Consider the following 26,093-nt stretch of genomic DNA (forward strand, 5'->3'; position numbering starts at 1 on the left):
GGAAAGTGATTACTCATCGTGTGTGGATTGATGGAAAGTGATTACTTATTTGTGTCTGAACTTTAATGGACAAAATTCCCTGTACTTTGTACTAATAGGAGGAAAGGTGCGTCCAAGCTAGCCAAAACATCATCGTCATATAAGATTTAAGGGGGAGTTGATTACTTATCGTGTTTCTAAGCTTCGATGGATAAAATTTCATGTACTCATATTAGTAAGAGGAAAGGTGCATCCAAGCTAACTAGAACATTACTGTCATATGAGATTTAAGGGGGAAGGGGGTTGACTACTTATCATGTGTCTGAGCTTCGATGGACAAAATTCCATGTACTCGTACTAGTAGGAGGAAAGGCACATCCAAGCTAACCAAAACATTATTGTCATATAAGATTTAAGGGGGAGGGGGGTTGATTACTTATCGTGCGTCAGAGTCAGAGCTTCGATGGACAAAATTTTGTGCACTTATACAAGTAAGAGGAAAGGTGCATCCAAGCTAATCAGAACATCACCGTCATATAAGATTTAAGGGGTAAGAGGGGGGGGCGGGGGGGATTTAAAAAAAATTGGATTTTCAATCATCTGGTCTGAGTGTCAAAAAACAGATATCAATCATCTAAAAATGATCACTACCACTAAGTTGGTTCAATTTTCCTTCAAAATACAAAGTGGAATCCAAAAAAGGCAAAGACTCTTCACTTCTAAATATGCTAGAAAACAAAATGCACATTCACATCAAGCATCAACAAAGCCAATAATACAACCACTGTGCGAACAAAAACAGGCGATCGGGTCGTTGAACTCCGTGAAATCTGACCGATGGGTCCAAATGCTGCCGGAGGGAACACCCCACCACCTGGGCTCGAACTGTCGGACAAAAAAGGAAGCAATTCAGTACAAAACGCAGCATGTTAGTACAGTTGAGCTTCTCTATAACACCGTCATTTGTTCTGATACATGAAGAAATTTCAAAAGAAAACTTGGATAAAGAAATGTTGTTATAGAGGACGACTGCTATAGAGGGGTCTAACTGTATTCATAAAGATAATATATGCACTGGACTACTTAGTTTAGGTATCTCACCTTCCTGTAAATTTACATGTTCTGGAACCTGCACCAGGAAAACCATTAAATGAATCAGGTTCCGGAAAAGAATGCGAAAAATGTTGTGGTAACATAAACAGGATGAAAAAGTTGCAATTTTAACGAATACTTTCTAGATCGCTATCGACGATTTTGTAACTGTGATTCGAGCAAGGGGCTGAAAAGTAAACGCAAAACCAAAAGAGAACCAAAGTGCAAAAGAGCAACTTGGAGAACCGTTGCTTAATCTGTATGAAATTAAATAGACACAAGCAGGCTTTCTTGCAAATAAGACGCAATGTTTCAGTCTCATATATTGTACACAAACATTTAAATAAATTAATAGCATTGGTCAAATAAAGCCGTAACAATAATAAAGATATTGAACCAACTAAAACAACATTTCCATAAACTTACCCCCTCCCCAACGGAAAAAAATAACTCGGTATGGAGCAACGAAACTCGACATGCAAATAGAAACACACTTCTACTCTAGCTTCATCAAGACATATGAACTAGAATATGCGATAATACGTCATGCCAAACTCAACAAGAGGTGATATTTATTTATTCAACATGGAACAATAAGACCTCAAAGAGCACATTTGCCTTCAGTCAGATAGGCAAAATAGATTCTTACTGATATGGGAGTTGGAAATTAAAGAGAGATATCAACATCGTTGATTGTTAATCAACAAATCACTATTATCAGCCAAAAAGATCCAGACACCGATCAGTCGTCTTCCAGAACTCACGTGTAAAGACGAAAAAGGAAACTACATAACAAAACACTAGATATGGAAACTTACTCGGATCTTGAGTTGTCATTGTTGCTGTACCATCAAAATCACAAGTTCCACCAAGGCTACGCATTCTCTGATAATAGTCATTGTAAGCATATGAAGCATGATTCTGCAAAGTATCTGGGAAATAACAAGGCTGCCCAGATTGAATTGCGCTGCAATTAGCATGTCCCTGGCCACAAGCCCAGTTAATTCCGTCCTGCAATTTGTTCTCGTCCGCACCCGGTTTTGCTACACAAAAAGCTCTACTAGAATTGCCAGAAATGCCACCAGGGGAACCCAGACTTATGGGATAAACCTCGCTCCCATTTGTAGAAAAGATCCCCCAGCTTCTTTCTGAGATCGGACCAGGTCTCTTGTCTTCATTGAACATCTCGTAAATAAAGGTGTTAATGGGATTTTTGGGTTGACTAGGTGGACCAGTATCATTTGAAACACGCCGAATCAGGTTATTATTAAAAGTTTCCGCATTTTCTTTAGTAGCATCTGGCTCCTTGGAATCGCCAGCCCATGGCCAACCAGTCTCTGTCACAACAACAGGTATATCTGAAAAGTTGAGTGCTTCAATAGAGTTGTATGTAGCATCAACTAAAGCATCAAACATGCTTTCATAATGAAACAAAGTGTTCGGATCAACAATCTGCTTCACTGCAGAGAGAGGTTGGAAAAGAGCATATTCAATAGGAAAAATTCCATCAGAGTGAACATACTCATAATACGGATAAGCATTCAACATGTAATACGAATTTGTATTTCTTAGAAACTGAAGGATCTGAAAGATCGTTGAGTTCCATGAAGAGTTGAAAGTGGCGGTAGAAGGGGGAAATGACTTAGCTATCACGTCCATTGATTGTGGGGCTGAAACTTTAACTTGGTGATTAAGTTGTGAAGCCACCAATGCTTTATGCAAGTAATTCATAGCGGGAACTAAAACTGGTGCAACATTTGGGATAGCGGTGAGAACTTCACTTCCCACAGCAATAGCCGTAATATTTACCCCGGGCATGTAAGCTGCCACATTTCTATTTACCCAATCAGCAGCAGCTGATGGCGACTCTCCAATTCCTAAGACTTCATTATTTGTAACACTGATAATAACTTCGATACTAGTGTTGGCTAAAGCTTTCAACATATGAGCATCAGCATTAAATAGGCGTACATGAGTTATCTGACGAGCTTTAAGGAGTGCAACCACATCTGAAGCTGGGGGCGAATTTGAAACATCCGTCCCAATGTTTATTCCAACAAATGCACCTACAATTCCGAAAAACACACACATGAACACTCCAAATGAACCAAAGCACCTTTAACTTACTATTATGCAAGGGCAATGTGAAAGCAGCTCAGACAGTTGGAACCCATTATAAATAAAAATGTAAGTAAGCAGCAGAAATCACAATACAAACGACTAGAACAACTATCAAACTAAAACCAAGAACACACCCAGTGTAATCCCACAAGTGGGGTCTGGGAAGGGTGGTGTGACACAGCCTTATCGGACCTTGCGAAGTTAGAGAGGTCGTTTTCAATGACCCTAGGCGGAACAACTATCAAAATACCAATACTAAAACCAATTCCAAAAAGCACATTAACTAACTTTGTAGGAATAAAATAAAAAGAAAACGCCCAATTTCTTCTGACTAGCCCTTTTTGGTTAGTCTTTTTTTCTATCTGCATTCTTATAATGATATTATGATGCTAATAGTCTCTTCATCAAGTCTATAAGAAACAATAAGAGTTTGTACGACAGCTTCAATGCTTCCTCTAGTCTTCTCTAAACTTGTTGTTCTGTCATGGCTGGTGAACGATGATCCTTTGGATAAACCTTAGTAATTGTCAAAACTGCTAAATGCCTCAACGGTACATAGCATTGTCCTGTCAGATTACCATGCATTCTCATAGAATTTTATCATTTATGTACTCCATGGCACCACCACTGTCTGGTGAGCTTCTAACCTCTTTTGCCCTCTTCTAATCATATCGCCTGATCATGCCAACTCCAACCAATTTACACAAAAAGAATCTTTCAAGAGATACAAAAGAAGATATCATACTTCTCCAAAGCGGGATATGCAAATTCCTTCTCACTTTTCTTAAGATGCAGACCTCAAAGGCTCAAAATTCTCTCGATTTATCATAGTTAACAATTTTGGCATACACCACATGTAAAACGTGAGATTCATTGAATTCGTGCTTTGGTGCTGCTGGTCAAAAGAGTTATGCAAATCATACGAATCCAGTATGCTGGTGCATTGAATCCCATGGAATCAGCTGATAGAAAATTAATCAGTGAACCACACAGCTGTTCATATTTAATGCGGCATTCACATTTAGAGAATCAGGATATTCACCAAGCAGCCGGGTAATCTTAATACAGTTAACAATTGCTGCACAGTGAGCGTTCATGCAATATCCAACGCAATAGCTGAAAGGTCATAGTAAGAGAACCTCCAAAACCATGTTTGCATCCGTGAGAGCTTAGCACGTCGACATATGTTAAATGTTTTAAGCTTGCACATATGAGAATATGTAGGCATTGATATTTGATGAATTAAGTAGGTTCATTGCTGGCACCAAGAAGATGCTAAGTGTACAAAAGAGATGTTGTCAACTTCATTATAATTGTCTGTACTATAGCAGGAAGCTGACAAGTTACAAAAAAGGCTATACTAAAACTAGGGGGGCGTTTATTCGAACACAATATTCAAGTAGTCAACCAAATGTTAACTTCAGTCCTAAAGCAGCAATACTGCCACTAAAGTGTACTCCTGACGCACTATTGATAAATTAACATCCGAAGACAGCATTTGTTATTGAGATGACGAAGGACATCATAGTAATAATCACTGATGGAAGCTCGCCCTTTTAGGTTCAAACTGACCGGTGCTAGATAATGTAATCTATCATTTAAAACTAAGTGTATTGAGTAACTAGATACTATGTGCTCAGCTTGAGTCACATTACTTGACACTTAAAAGCTTGAAAGTAATGCAACCGCAGCATAACAAAACCTGAAGATGGTTGATATTACTAGATATTCACAATATTCAGTTAACTTTAACTTCCTCTGTGATTTTTTTAATTAACTTAATCTTTGAAAAGTTAACATATTTTACTCAAAGCTTATCCACATGTCTTATAAATTAGAACATTTATTTGTTTAACTAGCATTTAGAGCTACATACTAGTGCGTGTTACAACTTAATCTGTGTAATTAACCGATGCATTATTCCCCAAAAGAAACTTTTGATAAGCTAAATTAGAAAAGCCTATGAAATAGGAAATAAATGATCTTTATACTTAAGTTGCATGACAATAAACGTAAATAAATGAACTAGTAAATTGAAAGATAAACAAGAAGATTCCAATTAGCATTCAATAAATGACACAGGCAACACGATATAAAGTTTTTAATAATTCAAATTCGATGATTAAAGTGTAAAGGGCAAGGGCAACCGGTGCACTAAAGTTACCACTATGCTCAGGGGCCCAACCACAAGGATTTATTGTGAGTCCCCAAATTTAACGTCTATTTTTACTCCTTACATTTCAATTTGTTTGTCTGGTTTTGACTTGACACGGAATTTAAGAAAGTAAAGACTACTTTTGAATCGTGGTCTTAAACTAAAGATACGTAGATTGTACCAAAATGCCTTTTAACCTTGTGGTCTTAAACATGCCGTGTGAAAAGTTAGAACTAAAGAGTTGCTAAAAAGGAAAGTGGCAGTCTTTTTGAATCGGACTAAAAAGGAAAGTAAGACAAACAAATTGAAATGACGGGAGTATTTTCCAAACATACCCTAGCTAATTGATACAAACAGATATTTCCTATTATAAAGCAAATCATATATCCGTATAAGGGCCGTTCCATGATATTAACCAATGTGCGGAATCAATACATAGAAATCACATTATTGAACTGATAGGGAGAAACTTACTGCATTACCTATTACATTTGATAGAAAGAAAGAAAACAGTATAGATATGGCAAGCCACGGTTTAAGCGTCATCAGAAGCATACAAAACTTCAACTCTAATATCAATCAGCCGCCAACTGTTGCTTCAAATGGTATTTGTCAAGAGGGAGCTACAGGAAAAACTGAAAAAAAAAGTAAAAAAAGTTGAAGCTAGTTTTGATTGAAAAGAAAGCAAATGAGCTCAGCTGTATGACTATAACTTTGAAGATAAGCAGAAGTGCAAAACTTAACAGGCAAAAATTTCATTCTTCCGAGTAAAACCGACCCGAGAAATCTAAGAACTAAGAAAGGAGATATTAAAAAAAGGTGAGGACTGTTTGATGCTCTAACTTAAATTAACAGCATCCGTCTATATCGTTGGGTTTCTCCTAACAGTACTAAACAGGGATGAAGATCCAACCTAATGAACACGAAATAACATATACACGTGCTAAGAGCTAAAGGAAAATGCTGAGTCACCACATTGTATCCATGGAGGATCGTGTTTCTAACAAAGTAATTCAAAGCAAACCAGTATCAGAAAGTGATAGTAGAAGCTGTTCACCAGTCTCAAAAAAAGTGATAATAGAAGTTGTTTGCTCTCTAACTTTTGATTGAGGATCTTATACCACCAACATGAACTACTTGCATATAAGAAAAATATTTACCATCCACCCCCTGCAATTAAAAAAACGGAAACCCACACGCCTATTACATAAGAAGTCTTTAGCATAATATTCCAAAAAGATGTCTAGCTGAACCCAGAATTCAGCAGTGGCCATACAGTCTGGTTCCATTTATCAAGAACCTAACAAAAAGATTCAAACTTTTTGCAGTTTAGCATGACTGTCTACCCAAAAAATAGGTTAGAGATTCTCAAGAATTTGACTTTTCTGTTTCACTAACTAATTATTAGTATACAAAGTGTGACATATAGTTATCAGTCCAATTCATAGAAGTTTAAAAACAAAAAACATAGTCACTACAAAGGTAACATTGATTATGACGTGTTTTATCAATTCATAATAGCAAAATAGTGTCCAATAACCACAAACAGTCACTCTCATCCACTTCTTATTTTTGGTACTGTGGTGTCCAGACCAGTTTGCACGAACCTAGACTAATTGCTTCCACGAGATACCTGTCACCTCCCACCGGCCACCAGCAACAAGTACCAAGTAACTATCCACCAAGGCTAAGATAGATACGACAAAACGCTCGAAAGCCTTCAAAGAACTGAACTTTATTATAAACTAACACCATCTTACACCTTAAAAAAGTATCAAGAACACAAATATCCCAAGAAAAATTTAAAGATTAAGACACCCTTTACAAGTTTAGCCTCAGTTCAAAACCCCACATTCAAAACTACTTTACAAGCACACAACATTTCCACTAGAAGCAGAAAATGAAGGAACAAAAGAAGTAAGAGAAACAACGTACCTTAATCCAACTTCTGCTCCACTGTAGCAAACACTCACTCTTATCCACTTCTCCTGATCAAGAAATGCATATAAGACTTCAAACAAAGAACTGAACTTTATTAGAAACTAACACTATCTCACTCCTTAAAAAGCACAGACAACAGCAAACAACAACAACATACCAAGTGGGGTCTAGGAAGATAGAGTGTACGCAAACCTTAACCAGATAAAGACATGTCCCCAATAAAGACATGTCTCACTCCTTAAAAAGCACAGACAAAGACAACAACATTGGGGTCCAGGAAGCTAGATTGTACGCAGACTTAACCCTACTCGTAGAGATAGAGACTATCCCCAATAGAGACGACACCAAAATCCCAAGGATTATATAAAGATTAAGAAAACCTTCACAAGTTTAGCATCAAAGTTCAAAACCCCACACCTCCAAACTAATAATTTACAAGCACATAACATTAAGAACAAGAGAAGTAAAAGAGACGAAGTACCTTAATTCAACTTCTGCTCCACTATAGCAAATAAAGAAAATTTAGTAACCAAGATTCCAATAAGAGTTAGTAAAACACTCAAATGTAAACACTTAACAGACAATTGAGTGACAAAGCTGACAACACAAAGAACAAGAATTTCCAAGAAAACACCTTAACCCCACTTCACAGTTCACACTACACTTTTTTGTTTAGGTACAATAAACAGAGAAATGAGTGGTCACAACTGGAAGAGCATAGGACACTATTAAGTCTACAATAGTAACTTCAATACCCCAAATGACCGGTTCATTTATTACATTTAATTATTGCTAATTACCATTACCTTCTTGCTTAAAGACTGAATTTTTAACACTAAACTATACTTTATGTTTTAAAAACATAAATACCCATGTACAGGATAGTCCAAATAATTATTTTATTCATGTGTTTGTACATATCCAGATAAAAAAATTACGTACTTTTTTCCATACTATATGTGGGTACACATAAGAGAGGAGATAATAAAAAAATTACTCTACTTTTTTTCCATACTCTATGTGGGTCCACATAAGAGAGAAGATGCCAAGAAAGTACTAGTTTTTTCTCTTTCACTTTTCACTTTATAAAAATATTGCTTTTACAATTTATAATCTTTTCTCATATTATTATTATAAAAAATATATTTTAAAATATATGCAATTTTACCCTAAAAATAAAATAAATGGGGAGTATGAGGCCTTTTTCAAGAAAGTACAAAGGGACCTTATTAAATGTAGCACTTTTGCTAATCTCAATTCCAGAATTTTACAGATATATATACACTATACAAGTTCTTGTTCTTCTACTAGTGTTCAGATTGATGAAATAAAGATAATTTCTTGGTTTATTTTTATTTTTACTTTTCATATTTAAATTTGGCATATTAATTAAAAAGATGATAATTGACATGTTATTTTAGTAGTATATTATCTCTAGTAAATAACGTTCAATATTAAATTTTAAAATATAATTTAAAATAGTGGATATTGAACAAGTAAAAGTAAATGAGTAAAAATAATTTTCTTGAAATATGGAAAAGGAAAAGAAAAAAAAGTCTTTTTTCATTATTTTTTTCCTGTCTAGATCTGAAGATTCTTGAAAAATGTGACAGATATAGAGATTTTAGCCCTTTGTCTAGCTTAATATAACTCAATATACTAGTACATTCCCCTTAAATTCCTCTTTATTTTTATTTTTTTTCATTTTCTTATTACTTTTATGTTTTGTGGGGTTTCTTGATTAATGTTTTTATTTTAAAATTATTCTTCCCTCGTTTATTATTTATCACTATTTCACTTTTTATGATCAATTTATATAAATTTTGATCAATATTTTAAAATATATTTTTTCATTATTTTAAATAAAAAAATTACAACTTAGAACATTTTTTGTATAGTTTCAAGCATCTAAATTTTAAATTAAAAATATAATTTCATAAATCTTAAATTATTGATTAAAATTCTTGCAATTTGATCTTAAAACATGAAACAGTAATAAATAAAAGTAAACAGAGAGAGTAATAAAGTAAAAAATTTTGCTCCTCATCAGCGCTCATCAAGCCAACTTTGTCCTCCTTAAGAGGTGAAAGAGCAGTAGAAACGGATAGTATAAAAGATATATATATATATCTAACAGCTACTTATGAGACACTATATACTTACAAATTTTGTGACGAGCAAGTACATGCAACTGAGCGATCTCAATATAATTACTATAGTATGTTTTTTTAAAATAATTATCAATTAGAAATTCAAGATAAAAAATAATATTTTTTTTATTTCAACTATATCCTATATTAAAGACTATTTTTGTTAATGTCGTTTAACTTTTAAAAATATATTTACCAAAAAATAAATATAATCTAATCAATTATATTTTATATTTATAATTTTTTAATGAACATAAAATAAATTAAAGTGATACTCATTTTGGTGGAGTATTGGCCTCTCTCCTAAAAGAAAGAATCAATAATTTCAGGTTGAAGAAGAAAAAGAGGGTTTGTGAAAAGTCTCTCTGGAAGAATGTGGCAAATTGATTTGAATTTTAATGAATAGATTCCTACCTTTTCCTATAGTTGAAGACAACTAAGCATGTGTGTGGAGCCATGTAGCCATAAAAACATGAAAATAAAGTAAGGGAAAAGTAATCGTTTTCGCCCCAAATTATATACGAAAAATTTAAGTAATATTAAATTATAACAGTGATCTATTACATATTTAAATTATAAAAAAATGAAACTATTACCTACCTACGATACTCATTCTAAGGCGCATTTCTTACACACATTTTAGACGCGTCTAGCCTTTTGAATAGCAAAAATAAATGGCTAAAAATATTAAAACTACAGTACTTTTAATTTTTAATGGATCTAGTAAACCCTAATTCCTATTTAAGCTAATTTGGGGCTCTAAACTAAGAACTCTAATTTTCAAATTTGTCTTTCAAAATCGAAATTGAAGATCATTTGTTTGGCGATTTTTTTTATTTTTTCAATTAACTAAAAAGATCATTTATTTTTTATTTGAAGAAAATCAGATTGATTAATCTTCACAAATTCAATGAAGATATTAGTAATTGGCGGTGGATATTGAAATATTAATGGTTAATCATTGAGAAATTTGAAGTAATTTGGAAGGAAGAAAAGTGATAAATAAGAAAAAACTTATGAAGATCTGGTGTAAATTGAATTTACGATCGATTATATGGAGATTTAAGTGTGTTAAATTCCTTCGCATAAATGATGAGCTTCATACACTCCAAACTCATCACATTTTTACCGAAAAATTCTATCAGAAAGTTTATGGTACTACTACGTGAAATATTGATTGATAAATTATAAAGTGACATGCTATGATATCATATTTATTACTACTATTCAAGGTCATGATACATATTGTTTTATCTGGACTTAGGCTTGCATAATTTCATCTTCAAACTAGGCCGCATTGAGCACCAAAATACATATTATGTGAATTTGAATTATGCTATATACTAAGTAGCCGTTTGGCCACGAAAACTAAAATTTTTTGGAGTTGGAGTTGAAATTAGAGTTGGATTGTGTTTGATCATGTTTTTTTTTAAAAAAAAAATTGACTTTTGAAAACACTTTTTTAAATATGATTTTATGTCCTAATTTTTACAAACTATTAAAATCATCCAACTAAAATTTACCTACTAATGGAAAAAGAACATAATTGGCCACTATTATAAAAATAATTACATATAAATGGTCATATTTAATGGATTTCAATTATGACATATATAATACTTTAATAGCCGTTTTCTCATATTTGAAAATTTTAAATATGAATATTATATTAACAGATCACTGTTTCCTGGTTTTTAGGTAACAAATATTATCTTTCAAACAAATTTATTTTTTTAGGAATTTATTTAATTTATTTCCTTCATTTTCTGTTCCTAAAAAATAGAAAATAATGAGTTGTTATTAAATTTTAGGGTGCCGCCAATTTATTTCTTTAATTTTCTTATACATGAAAATTTTTACTGTGTGTGAATAAATTATTTCTATGTAAAACATGCTTTGCATATTTATGATATATTATATCATATACCATAAATATATAAATATGCTTAGTATGTTTCTTTATACTTTGTATTTTTATATATGTGTGTATATGGTATATACATGGTATAAACTTCATATATAACATACTTTATATATTTATATTATAAATATGCTTAGTATATTTCTTAGTACTTTATATATTTATATATGTGTGTATATGGTATATACTAATATACATGGTATAAATTTTATATATAACATACTTTGTATATTTCTATTATAAATATAATACTTTATATATTTATGGGTATAAATATAATATTTTATATATTTACGGGTATAAATATAAATTAGCAGTAAAATAATGTCTTAAATAAGGGAGAAAATTAAATAAGGAATAAAAATAATGATGAGAGAGAAAAAGAGATATATAATAATTAGGATAACATGAAGTTTGAAATTATAATTATCTTATTCTTTAAAACTGTTATATACGTAATATTGAAAAAATAATGTTATAAAGAGAGTTTTATGTAAAAATTAAAAAGATTGGGGTTATATGTAATAATAATAAAATTTGGAATTGAAGTTGGAAAATTGTGAAAACAACAAAAACCTATTTTCGCTTTTCAGAAAAAAAATTTCAGAATTATTTTTTGAATTTTCATGACCAAACACCATAATTTTCAACTCCAAAAAAAATTTTCGGCAAAAAAAAAAAATTTCCATGACAAAACAGGCCCTAACTTTTCATTTTCCTCTCCCATTTCAATGTGAAATTCGTCTAAGAGATCACGTTCATCTCATCTTTAAAAGCGTGTCAACGAGGACATCACATTGTCAATAAATTCCCACCAAATTTGATATCCAACAAAATGGCCAAATAAATTCTGAAAATCCATGCAATAACACATCCTCTATCCAACAATAGTTTAAGGGTCTAATATTTTTAGATAGATGAAGAAAATATTTCAAAACTGATAAAAGAAAAAAGTATTATTGGACGTAGAAAGTAATTAAGGGAGTAATTTATATGTAAGATTCCATATATTTATTACATTATTAATTTAATGAACTTCTAGATTTGATAATAGGAAGAAATTATGCCAAATGTTTACAAAATGGTCAAATGTTTGCAAAAAGTTTGCCAAGGCAAAAAAGGAATAGAAGTTGGAAAATGACATTTTTTTCAATAATGGCAAACGTCATTCAAATTCCAGATTTCCTATTTCCTTTTTTGTTTACTGTCAGAAAAGCATATGCTTCTAGTGGGACCACTTTCATAAATAACAAAACTGATCCCTTATTTTTTGAGTAGGCTCAAAATAGTCCCTTGAATTCTCCCACATAAGAAGTCGCGGTGTGCCACGTGAAACACACAACATATTGTTGATATCCCTGCTTACCGTCATTTGACATGCTTGCTTCGTAATTTTACTATATTATTTTTAATTAATTATTATATATCATTTACGTATTAAAAATATTAATTATATTTAACAAATAAAATAAAAGAGATATTTATTATATGTCTGCTTCAGCTACTTCGACGGTAATTTTACTATATCATTCCTAATTAATCATGATAAGTCATTTAAATATTAAAAAATTAATAATATTTAATATTAAATTAACTTGACGTCTTATATGAAGTCTACTTAATTTTAACAGATATTTTTATAGTAACTTTGTTACATCACTTTTAATTAGTTATTTTAAGTCATTTAAGACATGTTTATACTATATCATCCCCAATTAATTATTATTGTAATCTAAACATTGTGCTACTTAAATTAGAATAGAAAAAATATTATAAATTACAATAATTAAAAAATAAATTATTTAAAAGTCATAATTGACTATCAATGCAACAAAAGTTTGGACAAGGAGAGTAACATATATTATTTGAAAATTACATTAAAAAAATTATAAATTACAATAGTTAATAATTTAAAATATCTAAAAAAAAATAATCAATCTATTATATATTCAAGAAAAATACATAATAAATTATAACATTTAACAACTTAAAATATCTAAAAAAAATAATTAATCTGTTATATATAGCAAAAAATACGTAAAAAAAATATTAATCATAATAATTAACAACTTAAAAAATTTAAAGAATATAAAATATTTGGTTGACTCTCTAAATTATATCAATGCCACTTAAATTGGAATAGAAAAAAGTTATTCTAAATATCAATAATCATAAACTTAAATTATTTTTAAAATATAATTGACTATCAATGCCACAAAAGTTTGAACAAAGAAAGTCTCATGTTTTATTTGAAAATTACATAAAAGATATTCTAAATTACAAGAGTTAACTAACTTAAAATATTTTATTATATATTTCATAATTACTATGTGAAAAGTAAAAAAAATTAATTGACTTTTGAAATTATATGGGTGTCATATTAACAATTTAAAATATTCTTATACAAATTTTATTAATCTAAATATAATAATATATGCCTAAATAAAAATTTATTAACTAAATAAATAAAAGTTTTAATTAAATAATTGAATTATATATAATGTAAAATTTTCAATGATTAATATTGAACCATACATAGCACGGTGATAGTCAACCAGTATATAAATTTACAACAGTAAGCACTCAAAATTTGCATGTTGCATTTTCTACTTACTTGTAAAGAACAACGGGCTCAATGAAGAAGTATTTCTTTGTTATTTTTTTTCTATTATTTTAATTTATTTATCATATTATTTTTAATTTGTTATATATTTACAAAAAAATAGAAAAAAATATTGTAAATCATAATAATTAATAACTTAAAAAATTTAAAAGATATAAATATTTGACTGACCCTCGAAATAATATTAGTATCACTTAAATTAAAATAGAAAAAAAGTATTATAAATCACAATAATTCAAAACTTAAATTATTTTTAAAATATAATTGACTATTACTGCCACAAAAGTTTGGTTTAGTCTGTTATATATTACAAAAAAATTATGCAAAAAATACTATACATCACAATAATTAATAATTTAAAAAATTTAAAATATATAAAATATTTGATCAACTCTCGAAATTATATCAATGTCACTTAAGTTGAAATAGAATAAAAAGTATTATAAATCACAATAATTTAAAAACTTAAATTGTTTTAAAAATATATTTATCAATGTCACAAAAGTTTGGACGAGGAGAGTAACATATATTATTTGAAAATTACATAAAGAGTATTATAAATTACAGTAGTTAACAACTTATAACATCTAAAAACATATAAAAATATAATTGATTATCTAAATTTTTTTTGTGTCACATAAATTGACACCCAAAAAATATATAGGCATTGTGCTAGCGCAAACCCCTCGATATCTAGTATATATTCTACAAAAGGATTACTCCCACCACATCCACCCACCCATTCTTAGTTTTAGATATCGCTTTAGGGAGTAGTTTTATTGGTTATAGCGAGGATGTTGGAACAACTCCTCTATGTTGTGGGAGTGGGGAGGGGCGTATGGGCCACCAGAGTTATTTGCGTTGAGTTTTTCAATTGTGAAAGAAAGGAAATCAACTAGTAAATATCTTATTTTTACAAGTCTTAAATAGAAATAGAAAAGGTCGTGGAATTCTTTTAAGAGTCATTGCTCGATTTTGTTACATGCTTCAGATTTTGTCTTACTTTTTCAGTTAGTGTTCTATGAAGTTTTGGTGATTGACAAAATGGATGAAACATGTTGCTTGAGTTGTTTCACAGACGCATAGGCACAAGAATGGATAAGCAGGTACAAATGATAAACTCTCAACAACTACCATGTGTTACATTGAAGAGTTGAGTTTAACAATAACACTTGAAAAAAAGAGTTTGAATTGAAGGAGTCACACATAAAGTTGAACTCTAAGAGATAAGAGTTGTGATAAGAAAAGGTGTTTGATTTCAAGAAGAATTTCTTGAAGAGTTATGTTTAAATAGTGCTACTCACAGTCACTCACGCAATGTGTGGCTTGGAGATTGAAGGAACATATTGTTGAACCTGATGTTAGTACTCAAAAAGTTAAAGGGTCTTAGTCTTTATGTATTAGGAGTTGGTTCTCGAGTTGTAACATTGATGTAATGCCCCAAAACCTGGTGTCAAGACGTCACACGGTGCTCAAGACTACGAGTAGCCTTAAGTTAACCCTGTCTGCCTTCTGCTAAGTCTGAACCATATAATAAGGAAAATGTAAATATCAAAATCATACTGAATGCAAAAAACTGTCTAAATATAATACTTGAAAAATACTAATCTTAGGAGTTTGATGAAACAATACTAAAAATTTGAAGCAAACAAGCAGTCTGACAAGCCTCTACTACTAATGCTAGAGAGTTACTGGGATAAACCTCCAGCTGACTCGGATTATCTGGAAATACTGAATTATCTAAACTGATAAGCTGTAAATCTGAATAACTAAGTCCCCAAACTAAAAGGACTCAACAACTGTCGGATGTAGATTGATACGATTTAAATAGCCGCTTTAGCTTTTAATGACATCATTCAAAGTCAGTACATGGGGAATCAAGCTTTGTTCACATTAAGGAAACTGGATCCTATATGGAGGGGCAGATATGAGTACACCAAAGAGCAAGCCCATGTGTGAAAGATTGCTTGGAGCATGGAAGATTGAGGACTCATGGTTTTGGGCCTTCATTAAGGACATTTTGGTTAGTTAGCCTTGTCCAAGTAACACTCCATGACCACCCTTTTTCATTAAGGGTATTGTGGTTATTTTGTTATGTAATAAGTTAGATTATAAATAGGTTCTATTAGTTCATTTGCTAGTTAGATTTTGAATGATGAAATATTGAAACATTGAAAGTCCTCTCTTTGAGAGTAGAACACCTTAGTATAGTCTTAGTTAGGGCTTGGAAAAACTATTGTAGTTTAGGGCTTGGAAAAACTAATATTGACATTTGCTTAGAAATAGTGGCTCTTGAGATGAGTTGATTCCCTTAGTGGTCACCGTAAGAAGATTGGTGTTTGATTATTGCGACTTTGAGGGTCTCTTTGTTCAATACATGTGTTGGTTCTCATTGCTTCGTAAGATCTTATGTCATCTTGCCTATCCCTTATCTTATTTCACTTTGTATGTTTGTATCTTGTCTTCTTTATCTCGTGTATTTGCATTGTTACCGTGACTTGTCTCTATCTTGCTCTCGGTTTCTCCTTGTGTTGTGGACTATTTTAGCACTCCATAGATCATTCTCGTATCATAGATAGAGATGCTCAAAAATTACTCACACTGTTGAAACTGAGCACCTGAACCTACATTATGAGACAATGTAGCACATAGACGTATATGTGGATCAATACTTTGAGGATGTACTGAGTATATGAGGGTGAATGCACAAGTAAAACATCATCTCATCATCATAAAAAATTTATAAAATATTGCATGTCAAATGTAAATGACTCACATAAGCTTGAGTAACTGAGAAACTGAAGTCTGTAATCATGAGTAGTAAAACATATTGAATAAATCTTGTGAGTTATAATATTTAGTTCTGAAAGCTGTGCTAGTATTCTATCTATAAATCATACTGTCTAATTGTAGAAAAGACTCACTTTTATATCTGAAGTCTGAAAATTGTAGTCTGTAGCTAACAACTTTCTATAAAACATAATCTGAATAAAGTTGTGAGCCTTTACACTTAATTTTCTAAAAGTTCTTTCTGGTATTCTTTTCTGTTATGCTGTAAGCTTAAAACTTTAGGGAATTATCTTAAAAACTGTTCTGCAAGGGAGGTTCTTCTAACTGGCATAAACCATATGAGCTAACATGGAGTCCAACATCTTGCTCCCCTATGGGAAAAACCTCACGATGGGGAGAGGTATCATACTCTTGCCAAGGAGTATAACTTAAATCTAAGTGATTACATCTGTATCTGTCATCCATATAGAAATAGGAATAATCTGAATCTATACCTCCGTTGGCTACATAGTTCTGTGGAATATAGGGCACGTTAATCCCACACTTCCAGCTAGGTGCTAAATACTACTCTCTTTTTAATCTTTATGCTCATTCTATTGGAAATTCACTTTAAAAAAACTAGCATAAGGGTTAATTATGAAACCAATTATGCTTTTATCTGATTAAATTTGTGAATAAAACTATTCTGATTGCTGTAATTTGTAAAGTGGATTCCAAATCTCATTTGAGGATTAAAAGATCAAAGCTTTATTGAAAATCTGTAAATAATCTGATCATAGGGTGCTTAAAGCATCATCTCTCTTGGACTATCAATATATAAACTTGGTTTTAATAACCCATGCATCAAGTTCATGTCAAAACATCATAAAGTTCATGCTTGATAATGTAATTAATGATAATTCAACTCAAAATCTGAAATTTACTGCAATAGGCATGAAAACATGAAAATAGACAAGCAATTCAACTTTAAAATTTCTCAAAAACTCATAATCTTGCAACTAACAATAGTGGGTATGAATCCTAATTCAAATCTCATGTAATTTCATATAAAATCATGTAGATTTATAGTTAAAAGCTAGTTTTGGGCAAAAGGATGAAAGAATTATCTTTGTTGAAAAATCCCACATACTTTGTTGATGAATTTGGATGCAAAAGCTTGATTCTTGACTCTCTAATGGTGTTCTTGAAACTTCCCCTTGAAGTTCTTGAACTCCAAACTATGAATTTTAAGATTTCTTGGAGTAGGAGTAATGGAATTTGTTCTTGATTCTTAAAGCTAGGTTTTTGTTATTAGAGATAAAAAAGATGAATAATGAGGTATCCTTGCTATTCGGGGCTGAAATTATGTATTTTGGACGAAATAAGAGTGGGGAAATTGACTCATTTACTCCTTTGGACGCGGATTTTAATTACAGAAAAATTTGCACCAAACGACGCGTAGACCGACGCACCGCATCGATGGGGTCGATGCGATGGCCGATGCAACGCATCGATGTCGTGTTGGATCACTGGAATTATCTATTGATGCGACATGTCGAGGTCCTGTTGATCCACTATCTTGGACTCCCAAACGTGCCTCAAATGATGTTTGAAAAATCCAAAACTCCCCCGAGAACACCTACTGACATTCCTGATCATGAATCAACTTAAAAATCGACACTTTAAGTTCATAAGGGTCATAAATAAAATCATGGAAATATCGAGGTCCTAACATGAGACTAAGTGTCATTACTTAATTGAAATTTTTTTAAGTCTGGGACCTCTTCTCATGATCAAAAGGACTGAGTTAAGCTAGGATTTTGCGGGGTCTTACAATATCTCCCCCTTGGAAACATTCTTCCCCGAATGAGACTGTCTAAGGTGAGAATACTGATAGACTAAGCTTACATACTGAACATGCACAACTGAAGTAACTGTATGAATGAATTTTAAACATACTGAGCTATTGAGCAAATCTGTGTGTGCATGAATCTACATGAAGACAACTATATAGCTGAATCTAAATCTGGAAAAGAAGTGAATGAAGGAAGACTATTACCTTTGGCTGAATCTGAGTTCGTGGAGAAGAGATGAGGGTACTTGGTACGTATGTCTGCTTCTGCTTCTCAAGTAGCACCCTCAACAAACTGATTTTGCCACAAAACTTTGACCAAGGGAACTTCTTTGTTCCTTAGCCTACGGATCTGATGACCAAAAATCTTTACTTGAACTTCTTCATATGAAAGGCTATTCTGAATATCTGCACTTTTTAGAGGAACTATAACGGCTGAATCATCCATGCACTTCTTCAATAAGGACACATGGAATACTAGATGAATTGAGGATAAATCTATGGGTATCTTAAGCTCATACGCTACCTTCCCAACACAACTCAAAATCCAGAAGGGGCCTACATATCGGGGACTAAGTTTCCCTTTTTTTCCAAATCTCTTCACCCCCTTCATGGGTGAAACTTTAAAATATACAAGATCATCTACAACGAACTCTAGATCTCTTCTTCTTATGTCTATATAAGATTTTTGATGACTCTGGGATGCTTTCAATCTCTTTCGAATCAACTGAACTTTCTCCATGGCTTCAAACACCATGTCTGGCCCAATCAAGGCGGCCTCACCCACTTCGAACCAACCAACTGGCAATCTATATCTCATTCTATAAAGAGCTTTAAACGAAGCCATCCGAACACTAGCATGGTAACTGTTATTATAAGCAAACTCAATCAATGGCAAATGCGTATCCCAACTACCTTTAAATTCAAGAAAACACAACCCTAACATATCCTCTAGGGTTTAAATGGTCCTTTCTGCCTGACCATCTATCTGTGGATGAAAAGCTGAATAAAGATGAACTTGGGTACCAAGTCCCTTCTGAAAAGCTTTCTAAAACTAAGAGGTAAACTGAGTACCCCTATTTGAGATGATGCATAGAGAAACTCCATGTAATCTGACTAACTCTCTAATATACAACTTGGCATAATCTTCAGCTGTGTAAGATATGTGAACTGGTAAGAAATGCACTTCCTTAGTCAATCTATCTATAATAATCCAAATTGAATCTTGCTGACGACACAAATAGGGTAATCCAGTCACAAAGTCCATATTCACCTCTTCCCACTTCCAAGTGGGGATACCAAACTCTTGAAACGTACCACCAAGCCTTTGGTGCTCTACCTTAACTTGTTGACAAGTTGCATACTTGGCTACAAATTCTGCTATATTTCTCTTCATACCACTCTACCAATAAATTTCTTGCAAGTTGTGGTACATCTTGGTAGCTCCTGGATGAATAAATAATGCACACCATGCGTTTCTGCCATAATCTGCTGCCTCAAATCATCAACACATAACACACACAATCTATTCTGGTATCTCAACACACCATCTCCCCCTTGGGAGAAAACCTCTACCTTTTGGTATTTAGCTGACTCCTTCAGTTTGACCAAATTAGAATCCTTATCTTGCTACTCTTTCACATTAGAAACTAGGGAAGATTCAAAACTACTCTGAACCTAAATATTCCCCTCAGCTGAATCAACCAATCTAACATCCAATCTCGCTAACCAATAAACTTCCCGAACTAACTCTTTCTTATCGTTTTCTACATAAGCAACACTATCCATAGATAATCTACTAAGGGTTTCTGCCACTATATTGGCCTTGCCCGGATGATACAACACACTCATATCATAATACTTCAATAATTCTAACCACATTCTCTGACGAAGATTTAACTCCCTCTGAGTAAACACATACTGCAAGCTTTTGTGATCCGTGAACCTATCAACATACACCCCATAAAGATAGTGCCTCCAAATTTTCAAAGCAAAGACAACAACAGCTAACTCAAGGTCATGGGTAGGGTAATTCTTTTCATGAGTCTTAAGCTGTCTAGAGGAATAGGCTATAAACTTACCTCTTTGCATTAAAACACAATCCAGACCAATTCTAGAACCATCACAATACATTACGAATCCATCTTACCATCAGGTAGTGCTAAAATTAGAGCTGAAGTGAGTCGAGTCTTCAAATCCTAAAAACTCTTCTCACATGAATTTGACCACTGAAACTTAACTTTCTTCTGAGTCAATCTAGATATAGGAGATGCAATGGACGAAAAACCCTCAATGAAATACCTATAATAGCCAGCTAAACCCAAAAAACTTCTAATGTCTGATGGATAAATAGGTCTAGGCCAATTTCTTACTGCTTCTATCTTTTGGGGATCAACTCTAATGCCCTCACTAGAAACAGTATAATCGAGGAAAGCTATAGACCTTAGCCAAAATTCACATTTGCTGAATTTGGTGAACAAGTGGTGGTCTCTTAGAGTTTGCAACATAATTCTAAGGTGGTCTGTATGATCATCCTCACTACGAGAGTAGACAAGAATATCATCGATAAATACTATGACAAATATGTCCAGATACTATTTGAATATTCTGTTCATTAAGGCCATGAAGGCTGCTGGGGCATTGGTTAGCCTGAAGGAGATCACCAGAAATTCAAAATGACCATAACGGGTTTTGAAAGTCGTCTTTGGAATATCACATTCCCTTACTCTAAGTTGATGATAGCCGGATCTAAGGTCTATCTTTGAGAAGTAACTTGCACCTTGGAGTTGGTCAAATAGATCATCAATTTGGGGAAGAGGATATTTGTTTTTGACTGTGACTTTATTCAGCTGATGATAGTCAATGCACATTCACAAAGAACCATCTTTCTTTCGCATGAATAGGATGGGAACGCCCCATAGAGAAATACTAAGCCTTATGAAACCTTTGTCTAAAAGATCTTTGAGCTGCTCTTTTAACTCCTTAAGCTCGGTTGGAGCCATACGATAAAGAGGAATAGAGATAGACTGAGTATCTGAGATGAGGTTAATACCGAATTCTATTTCCCTATCGGGAGGTACCCCTAGTAAATCTTTGGGAGAGACTTCAGGTAACTCATTGACTACTCAGACTGACTGAACTGTTAGAGTCTCAGACTTAGTATCTTTGACTCAAACTAGATGATAGATACATCTCTTGGAAATCAATTTTCTATATTTAAGATAGAATATGAAATGAATTTTAGGAGACACTGAATTACCTTCCCACTCAAAGACTGGATCATCTGGAAACTGAAACTTCATCACTCGGGTGCAACAATCTATGGATACATAACAAGAATGAAGCCAATCCATGCCAAGAATAAGGTCAAAGTCAACCATATCTAACTCTATTAAGTCTGCTAACATGATTTTATAAAGTACAGTGATAAGACACTTTCTATAAACCTGTTTAGCAATAATTGACTCACCTATTGGGGCAGAAACCAAGAAGGGCCCAGGAATCTTTTCAGGGCCTATTTCAAAATTCATTGCGACTAACGGAGTCACATAAGAAAAATTTGACCCGGGGTGTAACAACACATAAATATCAAGATGAAAGATGCGAAGCATACTAGTAAAAATATCTGGGGAGCTCTCTTGATCTTGACGGAATGGTAAAGCATAGAACCAATTCTGGCGCTGACCACCACCGATACTAGATGATGCACCCCGAGGAGGGTTTGAGCGTGCTATGAGAGCTGGTTCACTAGTAGCCTAAGTCTAGGGACGAACATATCGGTTCCCCTACTTAGAATATGGACACTCTCTAATTATATGACCCAACTCACCACAATATAACAACCTTTCTGTCCCATCAAACACTCACCAGGATAATTCTTACCACACTTAGCACTCGGAGTATAACTGGGTCTTCTACTTATACTATTCTGAGATCAAGATATAGAAGAGTTACCCCACTGCTCTTGCCTAGCTTTGGGAGCGGAAGCACTAGCTAAAGATGGGGCTGGCATAGATAAATGATTCTGAAACTGCAAACGATTTCCCCCTGTAGACTTTGACTTACCATACTCAAACTACCCAGTTCTAGCCTTCTTATTGCTTCTATCTTTTCCTTTCAACTTCTCTGCCTCAATCTATTGAGCATGAATCATTAATCTATCAAGATCCATGTCCCCATTAAGCATAGTGGTCTTACACTCCTTAGCTACCAAGCTAGACACTCCAGTAACAAACTTACTCTTGCTTACCTTAAGATCAGCTATTGTATCAAGGGCATACTTAGACAACTGATTAAACTTAAGGTAGTACTCCTTCACTGTTATTAATCCCTGCCTCAAATTTATAAACTCCTCTATTTTAGCTTCTCTCATCTGATACAGAAATAACCTGTCTAAAAATACATTCTAAAATACTTGCCAACTCATAGAAGCTGCATTCTCACCTCTACCATTCTTTCATATAACTACCCAATCATACGCGACATCCTTCAATCTATAGGATGCCAACTCTACACTTTGCTCTTCAGAAACATGCAAAATTTGAGTGACCTTCTTTAACCCATTTAAATAAAGCTGTGGGTCCTCACCTGCTTTTGACCCAAAGAACTCAAGCGGATTTATTCTCATGAAATCTCTGATTTTGGCTGCTACTAAATCACCATTCTACTGAAGTAGGACTGCAGCTTGATTATTGCCCTAAATATTCGCAGTCACTGCCTGGGCCAATGCCTGAAAAATAGCCCTAAACTCAGCATGGGATAATTCTCATTCAGAGGGTCAGTAGGCAGGAGTGGCTGGTTATCATTTTTACAGGCGTTATCTCGATGAAGAGGCATTTTCAACAGCTGTTATGAGAGAGCATGAGTTAAAAAAAGATAGAGATACCGTAAGCATGATAGATCATGAAAGAAAGAGATGATTTCCTAAGAACGTCTCATACCCTCTTTCACATAAGTGTGGCGTGCTTCACACCCATGATAAAGAGTCTATGTAACGTGGCTTGTCTAACTCCCTAGGACACTTATAAACCTTAGGCTCTAATACCAAGTTCGTAACGCCCCAAAACCTGGTCTCGAGATGTCACATGGTGCTCAAGACTATGAGTAGCCTTAAGATAACCCTGTCTTCCTTCTGCTAAGTATGAACCATATAGTAAGGAAAATGTAGATATCAAAATGATACTGAATACAAAAAATTGTCTGAATATAATATTTGAAAAATACTAATCTCAGGGGTCTGATGAAATATTACTGAAAATCTAAAGCAAACTAGCAGTCTGGCAAGCCTCTACTACTAATGCTAGAGAGTCACTGGGACAAACCCCCAACTGACTCAAACTGTCTGAAAATACTAAATTATCTAAACTTATAACCTGTAAATCTGAATTACTAAGTCTCCAAACTATGAGGACTCACCAATTGTTGAATGTAGATGGAGATGCTAAAATATCCCTCACGCTGCTAAAACTGAGCACCTGAACCTACATTATGTGATAATGTAGCACATAGACGTATATCTGGATTAATACTTTGAGGATGTACTGAGTATATGGAGGTGAATGCATAAGTAAAACATCATCTCATCATCATTAAAATTTATAAAATAATGCATGCCAAATGTAAATGCCTCACATAAACTTGAGTAATTGAGAAACTGAAGTCTATAATCATGAGTAGTAAAACATATTGAATAAATCTAGTGAGTCATAACATTTAGTTCTGAAAGCTGTGCTAGTATTCTGTCTATAAATCATACTATTTAAGTATAGAAAGGACTCACTTTTATATCTAAAGTCTGAAAACTATAGTCTGTAGCTAATAGCTTTCTGTGAAACATAATCTAAATAAAGTTGTGAGCCTTTACACTTAGTTTTCTAAAAGCTCTTTCTGTTATTCTTTTCTGTTATGCTGTAAGCTTAAAATTTTAGGAATTATCTAAAAACTATTCTTCTTCTAACCGACATAAACCATGTAAGCTAACATGGAGTTCAACATCTTGTTCCTCTTTAGGGAAAACCTCACGATGGGGAGAGATGTCATACTCTTGCCAAGGAGTATAACCTAATCAAAGTGATCACATCTGTATTTGTCATCCATATAGAAATGGAAATAATTTGAATCTATACCTAAGTTGACTACATAGTTCTGTGGAAGATAGGGCACGCTAATCCCACATTTCCAACTTAGTGCTAAATACTACTTCCTTTTTAATCTGTATGCTCATTCTGATTGAAATCCACTTTAAAAAATTATTCTAAATTCTGTAATCTGTAATAAATCTATAAAGTGGATTCCAAATCTCATCTGAGGATCAAAAGATCAAAGCTTTATTAAACATTTGTAAATAATCTCATCATAGGATGCTTAAAGCATCATCTCTCTTGAAATATCAATATATAAACTTGGGTTTAATAAACTATGCATCAAGTTCATGTTAAAACATCATAAAGTTCATGCTTGATAATGTAATAAATGATAATTCAACTCAAAATCTAAAATTTACTACAATAGGCATGAAAACATAAAAATAGACATGCAATTCAACTTCAAAATTTCTTAAAAACTCATAATCTTGCAACTAACAACAATGGGCATGAACCCTAATTCAAATCTCATGTAATTTAATATAAAATCATGTAAAGTTGTAGTTAAAAGCTAGTTTTGGGCACAAAGATGAAAGAATTATCTTTGTTGAAAAACCCCACATACCTTGTTGATGAATTTGGATGCAAAATCTTGATTCTTGACTCTCTAATGACATTCTTGAAACTTCCTATTGAATTTCTTGAACCCCGAACTTTGAATTTTAAGATTTCTTGGAGTAGGAGTTATGAAATTTTTTTTTTATTCTTAAAGCTAGGGTTTGGTTATTAGAGATGAAAAAGATGAATAATGAGATATCCTTGCTATTTGGGGCTGAAATCGTGTGTTTTGAGCGGAATAAGAGTGAAAAAATTGACTCATTTACCCTTTTGGATGCAGATTTTAATTACAAAAATATTTACATCCAGCAACACGCTGACCAAGCCTCGTGTCGATAGGGTCGATGCGATGGCCGATATGATGCATCGATATCGCGTCGGCTCACTGGAATTTGCACTGGGAGCTGGGAAAAAATATCTATCAATGCGATAGGCGATGCGATGCATTAATTCACTGTCTTGGACTCCCAAACATGTCTCAAACGATGTTTGAAAAATTTGAAACTTGATCGAGAAAACCTACTGACAATCATGATCATGAATCAACTTAAAAATCTATACTTTAAGTTCATAAGGGTCGTAAATAAAATTATGAAAATACCGAGGTACTAACATAAGACTAAGTGTCATTAATTATCTGAATTTTTTTAAGTGTGGGACCCCTTTTCATGATCGAAAGGACTGAGTTAAGCTAGGATTTTATGGGGTCTTACAGTTGATGTAACTCTAAGTTAAGGGGTCTTAGTTTTTATGTATTAGGAGTTGGTTCTTGAGTTGTAATGTTGATGT

At 33.1% G+C, this 26,093-nt stretch overlaps 1 protein-coding gene across 6 annotated transcripts; it reads right to left on the reverse strand.

The window, feature by feature from the left end:
* Positions 1-552: 552 nt before the first annotated feature.
* LOC107873685 (glucan endo-1,3-beta-glucosidase 4) lies at positions 553-8,075 on the reverse strand. Of its 6 annotated transcripts, none has more exons than XM_016720615.2 (6): positions 7,770-8,075; positions 7,283-7,335; positions 5,830-5,982; positions 1,890-3,137; positions 1,081-1,108; positions 553-864 (listed from the first exon to the last, which is right to left on the reverse strand). In XM_016720615.2, the coding sequence occupies exons 3-6, from the start codon at positions 5,900-5,902 to the stop codon at positions 708-710; spliced, it is 1,506 nt and encodes a 501-aa protein (XP_016576101.2). In that variant the 5' UTR covers positions 5,903-5,982; positions 7,283-7,335; positions 7,770-8,075; the 3' UTR covers positions 553-707. The 6 variants fall into 6 exon arrangements, with proteins under 6 accessions (XP_016576101.2, XP_016576105.2, XP_047252775.1 ...); XM_016720619.2 differs by having other exon boundaries at positions 7,283-7,358; positions 7,770-8,033; XM_047396819.1 differs by having other exon boundaries at positions 7,446-7,772.
* Between the last annotated feature and the right edge of the window lie 18,018 nt (positions 8,076-26,093).

The sequence above is a fragment of the Capsicum annuum genome, chromosome 1, assembly GCF_002878395.1.
Source record: "Capsicum annuum cultivar UCD-10X-F1 chromosome 1, UCD10Xv1.1, whole genome shotgun sequence".
Taxonomy (NCBI): domain Eukaryota; kingdom Viridiplantae; phylum Streptophyta; class Magnoliopsida; order Solanales; family Solanaceae; genus Capsicum; species Capsicum annuum.

Coding starts and splice junctions, on each gene's coding strand:
- LOC107873685 (XM_016720615.2), bottom strand. CDS start 5,902: ATGCTTCTGATGACGCTTAAACCGTGGCTTGCCATATCTATACTGTTT. Junction 3,138..5,829: donor CTTTCTATCAAATGTAATAG/GTAATGCAGTAA, acceptor TCGGAATTGTAG/GTGCATTTGTTGGAATAAAC. Junction 865..1,080: donor ACATGTAAATTTACAGGAAG/GTGAGATACCTA, acceptor TTTGTCCGACAG/TTCGAGCCCAGGTGGTGGGG.